Here is a 15,485-nt window from a genome sequence, read left to right on the forward strand (position 1 = left end):
TCAGGGCTTTAATCAGAGTCCTTCTGGAGCAGAAGCCCACTGTCAAATTGAGATCAAAGGAAGATAAGACTTTTTTTCTTTTGGTCTGGTCTGTGGCACGTGGAGAGACCAGGCATTGTACTTGAGCCACAACAGTGACCCCAGCCACAACACCGATCTTCAACTTCCAGACACCAGGGAACTCCTAGCATCTATTTTTATTACCCCTTATCAGCCCTCTGAGAAAGTGGCACAGAGATTGCCGTAGTCACATACTGTTCCTTGATCTTGAACATCCCTGTGCCACTACCATTCCGGCCTCTTTTCCCTGGGTCCAGTCACTCTGTTCGGGAGGAAACTCAATCAGATGCTGCCTGGCAAGGCCCTGTGACCAAGTGAAACCAATCAGAGTACCCAGGACCCCCTCTGCGATGGTTGGTCCAGGGTTGGACACGTGACCTCCGGTGGACCAATCAGAGCCCTCCCTGGTACCCCGATCTTTTCTGCGCTTGTTTCCCTTCTGGATATAAAACCCTGGGGCAGGCAGCTGTGGAGTCCTTCAGTATGTTTAGAAGCCTGAGGGAGGAAAGGTAAGAGAGAGGCCAAGAGAATCAAAAGATGAGAAGAGGGAAAGAGCAATGGAGAGAGAGTGAGCTGATGGCTTCTGATGACTTGGGTCCAGTGTCTGAGATCTTTGGATCTGCACTGATTCTTTGATCCCTGATCCCCAGTATCCTTCCAAGAGGTCTGCCCTTCCCTTGGAAATCCCTGGGCTCCTCTCACTTGTGGTTCAGACTAGGTCGTCAAGTCCTGCATGATCATGAGGCACCTCCCAGACCCAAAGAGAGGCACCAGTTGGTATTAGCACCATTGCAAAGGCAATCCTTTATTCTTTACTGAGAACAGGGCTTTTCAGTGCACCGAACCCCGTTCAAGCCACCCTCCCTGGGTGAGAATGCCCTAGGTGTGAGGGAATATGTGTTTGGCAGGTGGGCATGGCTGTTTCTGTAAGAAGAACCAGTATTTACACAGCGGGAGCCAGGCCAATCCTGTCCTGTCCTCTATCAAAAACAGTGAAGTACAGCCTTAAGAAGACATCACCCAGGATCCAGAACTCTTTGTCACTCAAGTCTTCCGTGCCTCCACTAAAGTTGCTGTAGCAGCGGCCAGTAGAAGAACCCTGAGGAAGAGGGAAAGACACAGCAGTGAGCCTGAGCTCTCACCTGCTGCTGCCCTCCATATCCAGAGCCAGCTGCTTCTGGGTTTCATTTCCCTCCTTAGGCGAGAGCCATGTGGCTCTCTGAGCAGCTGAGGAAGCAGGGTGGCCATCCAAGAACCAGGGGGGTTGTAGTACCCCTCCACCCCTCCCTGCTGTTTCTTTCCTTCTGCCCCAGGCTGGCTGTTCTCTCTGCACAGAAGACCTTCTCTTGCCCCTTTCCCCACAACCTATTCTTTAAGGCTGCGCTCAGCGCCTCTCCCCCCACCCCCACACGGATGGCCTTCCTGGACCCCTGCTCACTCTCCTTGGCCACTCCAGGCTGGGTTGGGTAACTCTCTCTTGCCCATGTCATGCTGGATCTGCCCCTGGCATCCCTTGGCACAGTCCCCAGGGGTACTGTGGGCACGGAGCCCAGAGGGTTTTCTCACCCTTCCAAGAGGCTGGGGGTTTACAATCATTGAAATTCCCTCTCTTCCTCAAAGCCTTCTTTGAGCTCCTTCAGCCTCCTCTCAATTCCCATTGGGAGCTGACGGGTATTAACGCTCAAGTCTGAGCCAGGGGCTGTGCAGTCACTGTGTCCCCTTCATGCAGGAGGGCCTCCAAGCCCTGCACAGGGCTGGTCTGGTGTCCCAGCTCCCAGAGGGGGAACTGGGTCTTACGAAGGGCAGGTGCAGCCTAGGACTCGGCAAACCCTCTAATCATCATCCAAACCAGGGCACTTTGGAGATGGGCAGGGAGACTGTGAACCACTCTGGCGGGACAACACACTGGCAGTGTCCTCAGCCACCCCCTTGTCCCTCAGCCTGATGATCACAGGGATTCTGTGTCATCCATCTGTGGGCCCTGGTTGACCGGAAGCTCCTTGAGGGCTGAGGCCCTTAGTGGTCCCCTCTCCTTGTGCCTGGCACTGTGCCTGCCCGGGGCAGAGTCTCCGTATGGATTTCAGGATGGTGGTTGTCCTAGTCTTCCCTTTGCCTTCAAGAGGTTGCTTTTGTGAGAGGCGCTGGGCATCTCCCCCACCCCCCGGGGGTGGGAGGTGAGGGGAGTTGGGGGGAGGGTCTTAGCAGCATCTGCCGTGGTCATCTTGATCTGTAGAGGGCCCCATCCTCCTGACATCAACAGCCCAATGGTTCCTGCGAGTCCAGATATGAGAACCAGCCCCCTGGGTTGGCCCCTCACCTTTTGGATGTAGGCTCGAGCTGGCACTGGGTATTGGACATTGTTAATGGTGAAGATGAAGTCAGGCAGGGTGTTCATGGTACTACACTGGATCAGGAACTGTTAGAGAACGAGGGAGAGAGGTTGGCCCAGCTGATCCTTCCTGAGTGAAGAGCCCCAGAGTGACCCTGTGGAAAGTTCCTCACCTCCTCCTGGAAGGGCTTAGCGTTGATGAGCTTCTGGATGTTGATGACTTCTTTAGTGGGGCCAATCAGCAGCGAGGACCCAGTATCTATGACGGCCTGGCAGCCACTCTTACAAGCAACAACATATCCTCTCCATGTGATCCTGAGAGACAGTGGGACAAAGTGGCACCACAATCACTCTGAAGTTTCCTCCCACTGCTGCCCACCCCTCCCCTCCCCAAGACTGTCTCCAGAACAGTCTCCAGATCATGCCCCACTCTCTTTTCCTTTGCTCTGGTCATTTCTCCTTCCTTGATTTCCTTTCAGTTCTTGAATGCACCAGGCTCTTTTGTGCCTCAGGGCCTTGGCATGTGCTGGTTACCCTTTCTAGAAGGCTTCCATCCCCTTTAGTTAATTTCTCCTTATCCAGGCTGCAGCTTAATTGTCCCATTTCAGGGACATGGATCAGGCTTCACTCCTGGCCATTCTCCTCAACACTTCCTCATGTCTAGCATGGTGCAAAGTGGCTATTCATTCTTTTTCTGACTCCTTTCTTGTATGTCTGCCTTACTCTATACTAGGTCTCTAAGAACAAGTCCTATCGTCAAGTGCCCAGCACACAGTAGTTCCACACCTTGGGTTTGTTGAATGAATGAATGAAGACACGAATGAGGGACAACCAGAGCCCTGTTTCTGGAACCTGAGCAATAATGTGTCAACACCCAGAGTGACGGTGGAGGTTCTCTGGGGCAGCAGATGCTCATTAGAGTGGTGGGGAGGGGGACACTGGTGCCCTGGGGGAGGTTTTCCCCCAGCCCTGCTCCCTGGGCTGGCTTAGACACTGAGGCCCCTGGGCACGTAATGACTGAGCTTGCCCAGGGACCTCCAAAGGACTTGGAAGCTCTTGTCTCAGGGCCTCAACTCCTGCCTCTTGTTCTGAGGCCACTCTTGGATCCCAGCTCCCTGGTGGTCTCTTCATAGTCCCTGTCCCCCTGTGTGCCTGGGATGGGGCTGGGTGGGTCAGGGTCAGGAGGTGTCTCTATGTCTGATGTGCTTTCCAGTCTCAGGAATGCAGCCAACCTCTGTGCACTGCTGGGTAGCTTCTCCCTAAGGAGACCCATTTTCCCAGTTTGTCCAGGACGTGTCCTGTTTTCCCACTGGCGGTCCTGTGCACGAATCACCTGCTTGGGCCTTGGTAGCCAAGGACGGTTGGTCATCGTAGCACCAGCCTGCTCAGGCTCGTGGAAGTCCCCCTGATCCTCCTTTCAGGACACTTCAGGGTCCTCAAACCATGCTTCCCTCTCCCCTCCCAGCGTGGAAGCTGCAGCCTCCTTGTGTTGCGCAAGCATCTCTGGTCCCTGGTCAGGACCCTCATCAGGAAGCCTGGGTGATTATAAACCTCTGGGAGGTGTGTGTGTGTGTATGTGTGTGTGTCTGTATATCTCTGTGTGTCTGTGTGACTGTATGTGTCTGCTCACGTGTTTCTGTGTGTGTTGTTGTATGTGCTTCTTTGTGTGTCTTGTCTGTGGAGTGTGTATCTCTGTGTGTGTGTGATGGTGTGTCTGTGAGTGCATGTGTGTGAGCCTGTCCATGTCTGTGTGCATGTGTGGGGACATCCCTCGGGGTGGCCCGCAGAGGGAGGGACTTACCTGTCCAAGGCGATCTGCCAGTAGTTGGGTTTTGTCAGGGGCACCCACTTGAGCTCTCCTTTATAGAAGCTTCTGTCCACGCCACCAAACATCACCACGCTGCCCTCCTCTTTGTTGCTAAGGGGGAGAGGGAGAGGGAGAGCTGAGTGTAGGAGAATAATGGGTGGCTATTCTCAAGCTTGGCCACTCACTAGGCACTGTTGAGGGCTGCGTTTATCCACCCGTCACAGGCACTGCTACAATCCCATTTTACAGATGCAGGAATTGCGGCATGGAGGGCTGAGTACCTGACCAGCTAATGAGTGGCCCAGAAGAAGTTTGAACCTGGGCATCCTGGCCAGGCTCAGAGTATCCACCCTTCCTAGAGGGACTGGTCCCCTCCTGCAATCTGACTGCTGAGAGAATCCCTCAGGGAACCCCAGACAGGAGGGCTGGGGTGTCCACTGGGCCAGCCTGTCAATTTTCAGGAAAGCTGAGACCTGAGGGTGCCAAGGGCATGGATCAGGCTCACCCAGGGCCAGGTTCCTGGGCCTGTGACCTGAGCCATCCATGGGCCCCCCGTTCAGCAGGGCCCCGTGCCTCTGCCATCTCTGTCCTGAAACTCAAGCTTTTTCCACAAGGGGTCCCACATGTTCCTTTCGCACTGGCCCCTGCCAGTGCTCTAGCTGGTCCTGGGCTCCTGGTCAAATGTGAGTGAGGAAGAAACGGTACCCCCATCCCTGCCATTCTTTCCATATCGAATCCATCAGCGAATCCTGTTCTCTCGTCCTCCTGCCTGTATCCTGACCCCTCCACTGCTCCTCCTCCTCCCTCCACCTCCCTGGACCAAGAGCTTCCCTTAGCCCCAAGAAGATGGATGTGTTACAAGAAAACTTTAAGTATAAAAAACAGATATGGGAGTTCCCGTCGTGGCGCAGTGGTTAACGAATCCGACTAGGAACCATGAGGTTGCGGGTTCGATCCCTGACCTTGCTCAGTGGGTTAACGATCCGGCGTTGCTGTGAGCTGTGGTGTAGGTTGCAGACGCGGCTCGGATCCCGTGTTGCTGTGGCTCTGGCGTAGGCTGGTGGCTACAGCTCCAATTCAACCCCTAGCCTGGGAACCTCCATATGCCGCAGGAGCGGCCCAAGAAATAGCAACAATCACAACAACAACAACAACAAAAAAGACAAAAGACAAAAAAAAAACCAAAAAAACAAACAAAAAAAACAGATATGGTCCTGGGATCATGTTGGTCGACCCTTGTCTAGACTCTTTCTCTCGAAACTTTGGATTGTGTGGTCTAGACATTTTCATGCAAATGGAAGTATCGTACAGCCGACGTGGAGAGAGGGCTTGTCCCACTCAGACTCACGTGCTCAAGTAGAAGGCAAAGACAGGCTGAGCGATGAGGCCTCGTTTCCTTAGGTTGTCAAAGACCGGGGTTGTGTCTTCAATGGCGAGGCCGGGGTAGCCCAGGCCCAGCATACCATCAAACATTGCATGGTCAAAGGCCTCATTTTCTTCCCACTGACTGTAGCCAAATTCCTGGCCCATGATGATAAGGTTTGAGATCTGTGGAAGTGGGGGACAGTTCCCATGAGAAGTTTTGGGAAAAAGGGCTGGGGCAGGGCTGGGGTGTAGGGGAGCAGGGAGATGCCGTTAGCTTGCAGAGAACTAAGGCCTGCCTGAGCCCTGGCTTGACCTCAGGCCAAGCTGGGATGGGGATCCAGTTCAATTTTTGCTGGGCTGTGGATTTCAACTCATGGCTGCTCCTTCTGCAAACGCTGTCTGCAGTTAATAGACTGGACTTATGCCCTCGTCCTGGGGGGAGAGTGAGACTTCAGGACAGGACCAAATGGTTCCCACCTGAGGAGAACATAAGTAGAGGGCAGGGTAGCTTTCTCTTTGGCATCCTTGAGATCTGATGGCAGAAAGGGATGAGTTCCTTGCAATGCATTGTGGATCCTGCATCCACACAGTAAGAAAGATGCCCATTATACAGTGAAGCTGCAAAGTTCTTAGGAAAATTCAGCCTGAGAGACATGCAGTGTGTGTATGTGTGTGTGTCAGGGAGAGAGAGAAAGAGAGAGAGAGAGAGAGAGAGAGAGAGAGAAAGGAAAGAGGAAGAGATAGAGAATACCCAGGCCCTTTTGGGATGTCTGGCCTTGGTTTTAATTAGATTCTCCAAGACCGCCTAGAGTAAGAATGCATTTATCGGGTTGCTCCCACATCTGCGGCCCCATTCCTCCTCTGCCTGTGTGCCTGAATCCCTCCACTGCCCCCCAGGAACCCCAGATCTGTATTATTCTCTCTCCCCCAAAACTCTGCACCTGCTTATTCCTGACTGTCCAGCCCAGCTTCACTTCTTACCAGATAGGTGAACTTGGCCAAGGCCTTCGCTCTCTGCACCTCAGTTCCCTAATCTGTATAAAGGAGGTAATAATAGTACCTGCCAGGGGGTGGGGGTGGGACTGCAGGGTTAAACAATAATCACAATGGAAGTGCCTGGCACAGTGCCAGGCCCAGTTGGGGAATAGAAAGGTGCCTGTTTTATTCTCCCACCCCCTGCTGCCAGCAAAGTGGCACCTGAGCAGCAAATTCACCCCCCAGACCTCTCTCTGGGTTAGCCTTCCTGAGAGTCTGTGTGTCAGCAGGTGTACTTGCTCCCCAGGGACAGAGTCCTGCAGGGTCAGTGACCGGAAAACCACTTGGGACTTTGGGAAAGGTGGGCCCTCCCAAGGGATCCTGTGTCTGTCTGGGAAGCAACAGTCCCATCCAGGACTGGCCCTGCCTGATCTTGTGGTGTCCACATTACCCGAACTGTGTCATAGCCAAGATATCCTGACATCATCCCAGAGGCATATTCCAGTTCAATGGGCACGCCTGAGTACCGGAAGGTAGTGGATTTAAAAGGGTCGAAGACCCGGTGTGTATCTGCAGACAGAGGAGATGAGTGTCCGTAAGCTTGCTGAGGATGGAGAAGGGGGTTGGGGGGAGCACATGGGTGGTTGAGGGGGCACTCACTACAGGCCCTGCTTTGGCAGTAGATGGAGGGCACCCACAAGTCAGATGAGCCGGTGTCAAAGATGACGCTGAACTGCTGTGGGGGTGTTCCGATGCTGATGTTGCCCACATACGCCATCTGTAGGGGCCAGGGAGGGGTGGTCAGGGCAGAACTGACTGCCCTGGTCACCCTGGTTTCTCAACATGCCACCAACCTTGAGATTGTCCCATGTCAACAAAGTCCCTTGCCCACGGCCCCGCCTCACAGCCTGTGCTCAGACCAGTGTCTCATTGGAGCAGCTCTCCAGTGTCCCCCTTAAGGCCCAGCCTGAGCACTTCCTTCTCCTTCCTTCGCCCAAACACAAAGCATGTCCTGTCAACAGCACACAGTTGGCCCTTTTATGTGACATTCATTTATTCTTTGCCTGTGTCTCAGGCTGGCCTATGTGTTCTTGAGGATGAGCTTACACCTTTTTTAAAATAGGTAGCCATAACCATAGAATATTAGATTTCTATAGTGTCACCCACCAGAGGGGCTCAGTAACTTTTTACTGATATCACTTTTGGTTCTTTGGAAGCTGAACCTCCTCTGCCTGGGATTTCCAACTTTCTTTGCAGTTGGCTTTATTGTTTGATCAGACATGGCTCACACTTTACCTGTAGCGCAGTGGCTTCCTTAGTTCGAAGAGAAGAATATTCCTCATGCCAATGACATATCTCTGACACAGAAATGGAGGTTTACCTGCCACCTAGTCATTGCCGGGCCCGGTCACCGCAGACCAAGAGTTGAGGGTTGGGAGTGCCTTCTCCTCTGGGTATGAGGTGCCAGATCCCCCTGTGGTTCTGCTTCCTGCAGGGGACCCAGCCCCAGCATCCCTCCGGGCCCCTTCAGGGGAACCCCAGGCTTGACCAAAGCACCAGGGGGCGCTGTGGGGCCATCCTTCCTGGGTACTCACATCAAAGTAGTTCCTCAGAGGTTGACGAGAGACTTTCCCCTGAGGAGCAGGTTTCTGGTTCAGGCGGTTCTGGATCATGGTGAAAGGATGTTCCTTCAGGAAATTCTTCAGCAAGCCTTTTTCTCTGAGGTTTTCTCGGATGGACTTGACCTTTGTTAGAGGGATCCTTTCACCGTGCATTGGGAAAGGAAACAAATAAGAGATAGGCAACAGCTGTCCATTTTGTAGAATGACTGTCACAACACTGAATTTTCCAGGCATTGTTTCTTGCAAAGAAGATGGCAACGACCTAGGTTGGAATATAGGTTCTTCTTTTCTTTTTCTTTTTCTTTTGTCCTTCTACGGCTGTACCCACGGCATACGGAGGTTCTCGGGCTAGGGGTCTAATTGGGGCTGTTGCTGCCTGCCTACACCACAGCCACAGCAATGCCAGATCCAAGCTGTGTCTGCCACCTACATCACAGCTCACAGCAACGCTGGATCCTTAACCCCCTGAGCGAGGCCAGGGATCGAACCCTCAACCTCTTGGTTTCTAGTCGGATTCGTTTCCCCTGCGCCACAATGGGAACTCCTGAATACAGATTCTTTTGCTTAATCTCATATAAGCCATATGACCTTTTGGAGCCTCAGTTCAGTCATCTCTAAAAAGTGGACTAAAATGACCCCCACACCCTACATAGAGTGTTCTGGCTCTTAAGTAAAATGATGTAGGTAATGTTCCTGATATGTGGGGAGTCTCAACAATGGCAGCATTACCATCGCTATTGGCATCCCACTGTATCTGCCTCCTGGAAGTTCTGGGAGGAAGACAGAAGTGGGATAAATATCCCCTTTTCACAGAGGAGGAGTTTGAAATGCAGGACAGGGAGTTGGGGGTGTGGCTATGGTCACACTGCTTGTTAGAGGTCAAAAGGTCTAGCAGTAGTGCTTCTAATCTTTCTCCAGGGCTCAATCAGAAGAAAGGGATGAGAGAGGAAGCCAGGAGAGGGAAATATATTTCAGAAATCAAGATGCCAGAGAAGTGAGGAAGAATCAAAATTGAAAGAAAAAAAAAAGAAAGGAAGAAAAAAACAAAACCTTAGAGTGCTCTGCATGCACAGAGACAGCCAAAGAGATGGAGAGAAAAAAAGAGAGATACAGAGATGAAGCCTCAGAAACACACAGACACAGAAGTGGAGAGAGAGCTGCAGCAAAACCTAGGAGCAAATGCAGGAGAAATGTTGTTCCACTGCACCACATTGACAGTTGCACAGGTTGTGCATTGAAGAAATCCAAGGAGTGCCATTTTTCACATAGGTCATGATGGGACTCTTGACCCAGAGTTGTGCAATCCTGCAGATCAATCCCAAGACCCTTGGGCCCCATGGTTTCCATGGCAAGGTACTTGCCAATCAGTGAGAGTTGAAGTTTAAGACTGTCAGGGAATGATGACATTCCCTTCTAACCCTGATGGGTAAATGAATAAGAGGATGACAAGAAATATTCCAGAGAGAGAGAGATGGTGTCACTTCTAGTCCCCATACTTACATGACTAAACACTCTGAGAGGGTCACCAGCCCGAGGATCACAAGCCACTTCATACTCCTTTCCTGGGTCCAGGTATTCAGGAAATAGCAATACCTGAGCATGCAGTGGTGGCCAGAAGCTCCTTAGTATATATGCCCTAATTGTCCTCTGCCAGCCACTAATGGACCTGATAAGAAATACAGATCTCCTGATAAGATCTTTACCTCCATCAATGTCCTTGGGGAGTGGACTTAGAAAATTCTCAGCATACAGAGATTTCTGCTCTAATCTCTTCCTTGGAGCCTGGCTGCACAACCAAACAGAAGCGCGGACTAACAAAGAGTTGGGAGACTCTTGTGACATTGGAGATGAAACACTGCTAATAATGTGATAAAAATAAGTGCTGGGGGCTATGCTTGACATTTCACCATCTCATGTAGTCTTGGCGGCCACTTTGTGAGGGGTGCCTTTCTGTCCTCTGTTGGAGCGGAGATTTTGAGGAGGAAAAGAGTTCAAATGGCAAAGTGAAGACTTGAGGGGCAGCCCACTGACATACAAGTGGCTTTCGGTCGGGACCCATGGCACAGATCATGGCCTCTGGGGTGCCACTTGGCTTCCAAGACCTAGGCTAGAGGGAATTCCAATGGCACAGTCTTACTATTGGAAGAAATGGGATGCCTGCCTCCAAAAGATGTTTTGCTCATCTGACACACATTAATGGAGGACCCTGTGTGCTGGGGTCCAGGTTAGATGCCAGGAAGTCAAACATGAGTCAGACACAGGCAGTCCTTGTCTTCAGGGAGCTGGCAGTCTAGGGCAGTTCTCACAAACTCATGGCCCAGGTTGCAAGAGCAATGAATGGCCTGGTTAGATGGGCATCCTGGTCTGGGGCAGCCTCTCCTCAGCTCCAAGCTGAGTGGCTGCCATGCTGGAAAGCAGGCTGGTTGGGCAAGTTTTCCAGAGAAGTCAGAAGTCTGGATATTTATGTAAAATCTTCTTATTTACATAAGAATAATGTTAGCTAGTAATTCTCTCCCTCTCTCTTTTTTTCTTCCAGAAACACATAGTGTGATCTGTCGGGAGACATGTTTCTACAATCTTTTCTTAGCCTCTCTGCTTCTACTTTCTATGCTGAAAACTCCATCTTGTCCTGCTTTACTTTGCCCTGTATTCCTGCTTGATAAACAGTTGCAGCACTGGTAAATAACTTAAGCTTAAGAACAAAGACCAAAAGGCATAAGTTATTCATGCGGTCAGCTGAATGAGGACATAATGCCTTGGTCTAGGCATGCTGGACCTGTGCAGATAGACAGGCTGCTTGCACAGCATGAGATGTCCTGTTAAAATAAGAGAAAGAGGAGCCTCATGGTCCCAGGGGGTTTATGAGGGGTCGTTAACAGGATATGCATCAGCAAGGAGAACGAGGTGCAAACCCAGGCACCCTGGGTTGCTGCAGATAGGTGTGCATCTGTAGAAGCACAATGATGGTTCTCTAGATGCTGTGCATAGACAGCTGAAGCCAGGCTTCCTCACTGCTAATGATTGTTAAATGCCTAAAGGTCAGAATAAAAGCTTAACCAGCTACCAGCTATGCGACTTTTAAAATAATAAAAGAATTATATCCTGCACCTACAGCCCCCTCCTCATTTGCTGTAATCCTAAAGAGCACAATGAAAGCAGTGTGGTTTCTTGAGGCAGAGCTCTTGGTTCCCGAGCCCTTGAGTCCCCCTCTTCTCGCCTTTAATTAAGATAAATGTCTTTGTTTTATGTTAACTTTTTCTTAGGTTTCACAGCACCCATTCCTCAGCCCTCACCTGCTGAGCTGGTCTTAGCAGTGATCCCAACCTCAAGCAACTGTGTGCTGGATTCAGCCTACAGGCTGTGCAGGCTTTTCTTTCTGGCCTGGAGGTGGGAGTCAAGAAGAGACAGAGAGGAGGTTCCATTCATGTTGGTCAAATGAATAGAGACTGAATGCATCTTAACCATGTGAATTTTCATTCCATTTGCCGAAAGTCCACCAGGGGCAGATAAGCCAACAAGTTCAATATTTTATGCCTACCGTGCACTTGTAATTTCCCATTAGGTTCCATGCCTTGAAACATTTAGTGTGCCCAACAAAGCATACAAACAATTAATTTTTAAGAGTCTTATGAAGCAAAGAAGACCTAAAAAACACCACTCTGAGCTTCGGCTCAGCCTGAGATGAACAGATATACTGGTTTACCTCCTATTGCAGCCAAAGCAAAGTTGATGGCATTTTTTAGCTCCTTCAGGCCTCCCTGGACTTGGGTGTTCCTGCACGAGCTCTGTCCAGATCTATTCCTTGGTCAGAACAGTGGGAGGCTGATCTGGTCACTAGCTGGGTGACAGAAGATGTGGGGGCCACTGGGTCTTTCTCTTCATTTTTCACATTGTTAAAATTTAGGTTTGGCGGTTCAACCCCTGTGGAGATACCTGATAGTATCTAGCAAATAACACACATTATGCTCTTTAACTCAGCAATTCTCCTTCTAGGGACTTATCCCAAAGATATGTTGGCAAAAGTGCCACACGTCATATGTGCAAGCTGTTCACGGCAACATTATTTGTAAAACAAAAGATTAGAAACCTACCTTAAGTAACTATATACAGGTGAGTGTCAAATCAGGTATAGGGCATCCACACAACTGTGTATAATGTGGATGCAGAGGGGAGTGGAATGGTTGAATCTCCATGGAATGTTATTTATTTTGTTTTAATTATTGTAATTAATACAATTGCAGTTTTCTCCTTTTCTTTTGTTAGCACAGTATTCTGTGTCTTTATTTTTTAAATTTTTATTATAGTTGATTATATGGTTCTGTCAAATTCTGCTGACAGGAAAGTGACCCAACCATACACCCATATACATTCTTCTTATATTATTTTCTATCATGTTCTATCAGTAGTGATTGGATATAATTCCCTGTGCTATATATTGGGACCCCATTGCTTATCTACTCTAAATGTAATATTTTGCATTTCCTAACCTCAAACTCCCAGTCCATCCCACTCCCTCCCTCTCCCTCTTGACAGCCAGAGGTCTGCTCTCTTTATCTGTGAGTCTGTTTCTGTTCTGTAGATAGGTTCATTTGTGACATATTTGAGAATCCACATGTAAGTGTTATAGTATTTGTCTTTCTTTTTCTGACTTGACTCTACTTAGTATGAGACTCTCCATTGTCATCTATGTTGTTGCAAAGGGCATTATTGTGTTTTTTATGGCCAAGTAGTATTCCATAGTGTATATGGACCCTGTCTTCTCAATCTATTCAGCTGTCAATGGACATTTAGTTTGTTTCTGTGCTGGCTATTGTGAATAGTGCTGTAATGAATATAGTCATGCATTTGTCTTTTTGCATAAAGATTTGTTGGAATATATGCCAGGAGTGGGATTGCCAGATCATATGGTAGTTCTATATTTAGTTTTCTGAGGAAACTCCATATAGTTTTCCATAGTGGTTTCACCAATTTACATTCCCACCAGCAGTGTAGGAGATTTCCCTTTTCTCCACACCTTCTCCAGCACTTATTTGTAGATTTATTAATGACAGCCATTCTCACAGGTGTGAGGTGTTATCTCATAGTTTTTATTTGCATTTCTCTAATAATTGGTGATATTGAGCATTTTTCCATGTGCCTATTGGTTATCTGTATGTCTTCTTTGGAGAAATGTCTGTTTAGGACTTCTGCCCATTTTTCAATTGGGTTGTTTGTTTATTTGCTGTTGAGTTGTATGAGTTATTTATATATTTTGGAGATTAACCCCTTGTCAGTTGCATCTTTTGCAACTGTTTTCTCCCATTGCATAGGTTGTCTTTTTGTGTTTTTTATGGTTTCTTTTGTTGTGCAAAAGCTTGTCCATCTGATTGTGTCTCACTGTCTTATTTTCATTTCTGTTACCTTGGGAGACAGATATATGAAAACATTTGCATGGTTGATATCAGAGAATGTATTGCTTATGTTCTCATCTAGGAGTCTGACGGTGTCTTGTCTTATGTTTAAATCTGTAAGCCATTTTGAGTTAATTTTTGTGCATGGTGTGAGGGAGTGTTCCTTTTTCATTGATTTGCATGCAGCTGTCCAGTTTTCCCAGAACCACTTGCTCAAGAGACTTTTTCCCATTTTATATTCTTGCCTCCTCTGTTGAAGATAAATTGCCTCTAGGTGTCTCGGTTTATTTCTGTGCTTTTTATTCTGTTTTTATACCAGTACGGCACTGTCTTGATTACTGTAGCTTTGTAATATTGTCTGAAGTTTGGGAGAGTTATGCCAGTTATTCCTCCTGCTTTGTTTTGCTCCTCAGGATTGCTTTGACAATTCTGGGTCCTTTATGGTTCCATATAAATTTTTGGATTGTTTGTTCTAGTTCTGAGAAAAATGTCATGGGTGATTTTATATGGATCACATTAAATCTGTAGATTGAATCAGGTAGTATGTCCATTTTAACGATATTAATTCTTCCTGTTCAAGAAAATATTATATCTTTCCATTCCTTTGAATCCTTTTAATTTCATTGACTATTGTTTTATAGTTCTCAGCATACAAGTTTTCACCTCCTTGGTCAGGTTTATTCTTGGTATTTCATTTTTTGCGGTGTGATTTTAAACATTATTGTTTTTTGTTATCCTTTTCTAATATTTCATTGTTAGTATACAGAAATGCAACAAATTACTGAGTGTTAATCTTGTATCCTGCTACTTTGCTGAACCCATTGATCAGTTTGAAAAGCTTTTGTGTGGAGTCCTTAGGGTTTTCTATATGTAGTATCATGACATCTGCATAAAGTGACAGTTTTACCTCTTCTCTTCCCATTTGGATACCTTTTATTTCTTTAGTTTTTCTGATTGCTGTGGATAGGACTTCCAATACTATGTTGAATGTGTTGAATATAAGTGGTGAGATTGGGCATCCTTGACTTGTTTCAGATTTTAGCGGAAAGTCTTTCAGCTTTTCTCCTTTGATAATGATATTGGCTGTGGGTTTGTCATCAATGGCATTTATTGTGTTAAGATATGTTCTCTCTATACCCGCTTTGCTGAGAGTTTTCATCATGAATGGGTGTTGGATTTTGTCAAATGCCTTTTCTGCCTCTATTGAGATGATTTTGTTGTTTTTGACTTTTCTTTTGTTAACGTGGTGTAGACTGTTGATTGATTTGCATATGTTGAACCATCCTTGTGAATTTGGGATGAATTCTGTTTGGTCGTGATGAATGATCTTTTTTATGTGTTGATGGATTTGGTTGGCCAAAATTTTGAGAATTTTCATGTCTGTATTTATTAAAGATACTGGCCTATAATTTACTTGTTTGATGGTATCTTTCATTTTGGTGTTAGGGTTATGGTGTCTTCATAGAATGTCTTTGGGAGTATTCCTTCTTTAACCTTTTGGAAAATTTTAAGAAGAGTGGGTATAATTTCTTCTTTGCATATTTGGTGGAACTCTCCTATGAAGCCATCTGGGCGTGAATGTTTGTTTGTAGGGAGTGTTTTTATTACATATTCAATGTCATTTCTAGTGATCGGTCTGTTCAAAAGATCAGTTTCTTCTTGATTCAGTTTTGGTGGGCTGTGTGTCTCTAGAGAGTTGTCCATGTATTGCAGGTTGTCAAATTTGTTGGCATATGAAATTTCATAGTACTCTCTTATTTTTCTTTTCTTTTTTTTGTATTACTGTAATATCTTTTGAGATTTCTCTCTCCTTATTCATTGCTTCTTTTGTTTGCTGAGTTCTCTCTTTCTTCTTCTTGGTGTGTGCGGTTAGGTATTTGTCAATTTTGCTTACCCTTTCAAAGAACCAGCTCCTGGTTTTATTGATGTTTTTCTAT

At 47.6% G+C, this 15,485-nt stretch overlaps 1 protein-coding gene across 1 annotated transcript; it reads right to left on the bottom strand.

Moving 5' to 3' along the window:
* Positions 1–849: 849 nt before the first annotated feature.
* Positions 850–9,814, bottom strand: LOC100523770 (pregnancy-associated glycoprotein 1). Its single transcript, XM_003122656.3, has 9 exons — positions 9,659–9,814; positions 8,132–8,297; positions 7,197–7,314; positions 6,988–7,106; positions 5,545–5,744; positions 4,191–4,307; positions 2,563–2,704; positions 2,378–2,476; positions 850–1,159 (listed from the first exon to the last, which is right to left on the bottom strand). The coding sequence occupies exons 1-9, from the start codon at positions 9,757–9,759 to the stop codon at positions 1,004–1,006; spliced, it is 1,218 nt and encodes a 405-aa protein (XP_003122704.3). The 5' UTR covers positions 9,760–9,814; the 3' UTR covers positions 850–1,003.
* Between the last annotated feature and the right edge of the window lie 5,671 nt (positions 9,815–15,485).

The sequence above is a fragment of the Sus scrofa genome, chromosome 2 (genome assembly GCF_054392235.1).
Source record: "Sus scrofa isolate SSC_HxYL_T2T_F1_AM1 chromosome 2, Sscrofa_HxYL_maternal_Yorkshire_Landrace_v2.0, whole genome shotgun sequence".
Taxonomy (NCBI): Eukaryota; Metazoa; Chordata; class Mammalia; order Artiodactyla; family Suidae; genus Sus; species Sus scrofa.

Excerpts from the sequence above, each read along its gene's own strand:
- LOC100523770 (XM_003122656.3), bottom strand. The coding sequence starts at position 9,759 with ATGCTCAGGTATTGCTATTTCCTGAATACCTGGACCCAGGAAAGGAGT. Across the intron at positions 4,308-5,544 it reads TTTGCCTTCTACTTGAGCAC|CAACAAAGAGGAGGGCAGCG; the intron begins GTGAGTCTGAGT and ends TCTCCCCCTTAG. Across the intron at positions 2,705-4,190 it reads TGGCAGATCGCCTTGGACAG|GATCACATGGAGAGGATATG; the intron begins GTAAGTCCCTCC and ends ACTGTCTCTCAG.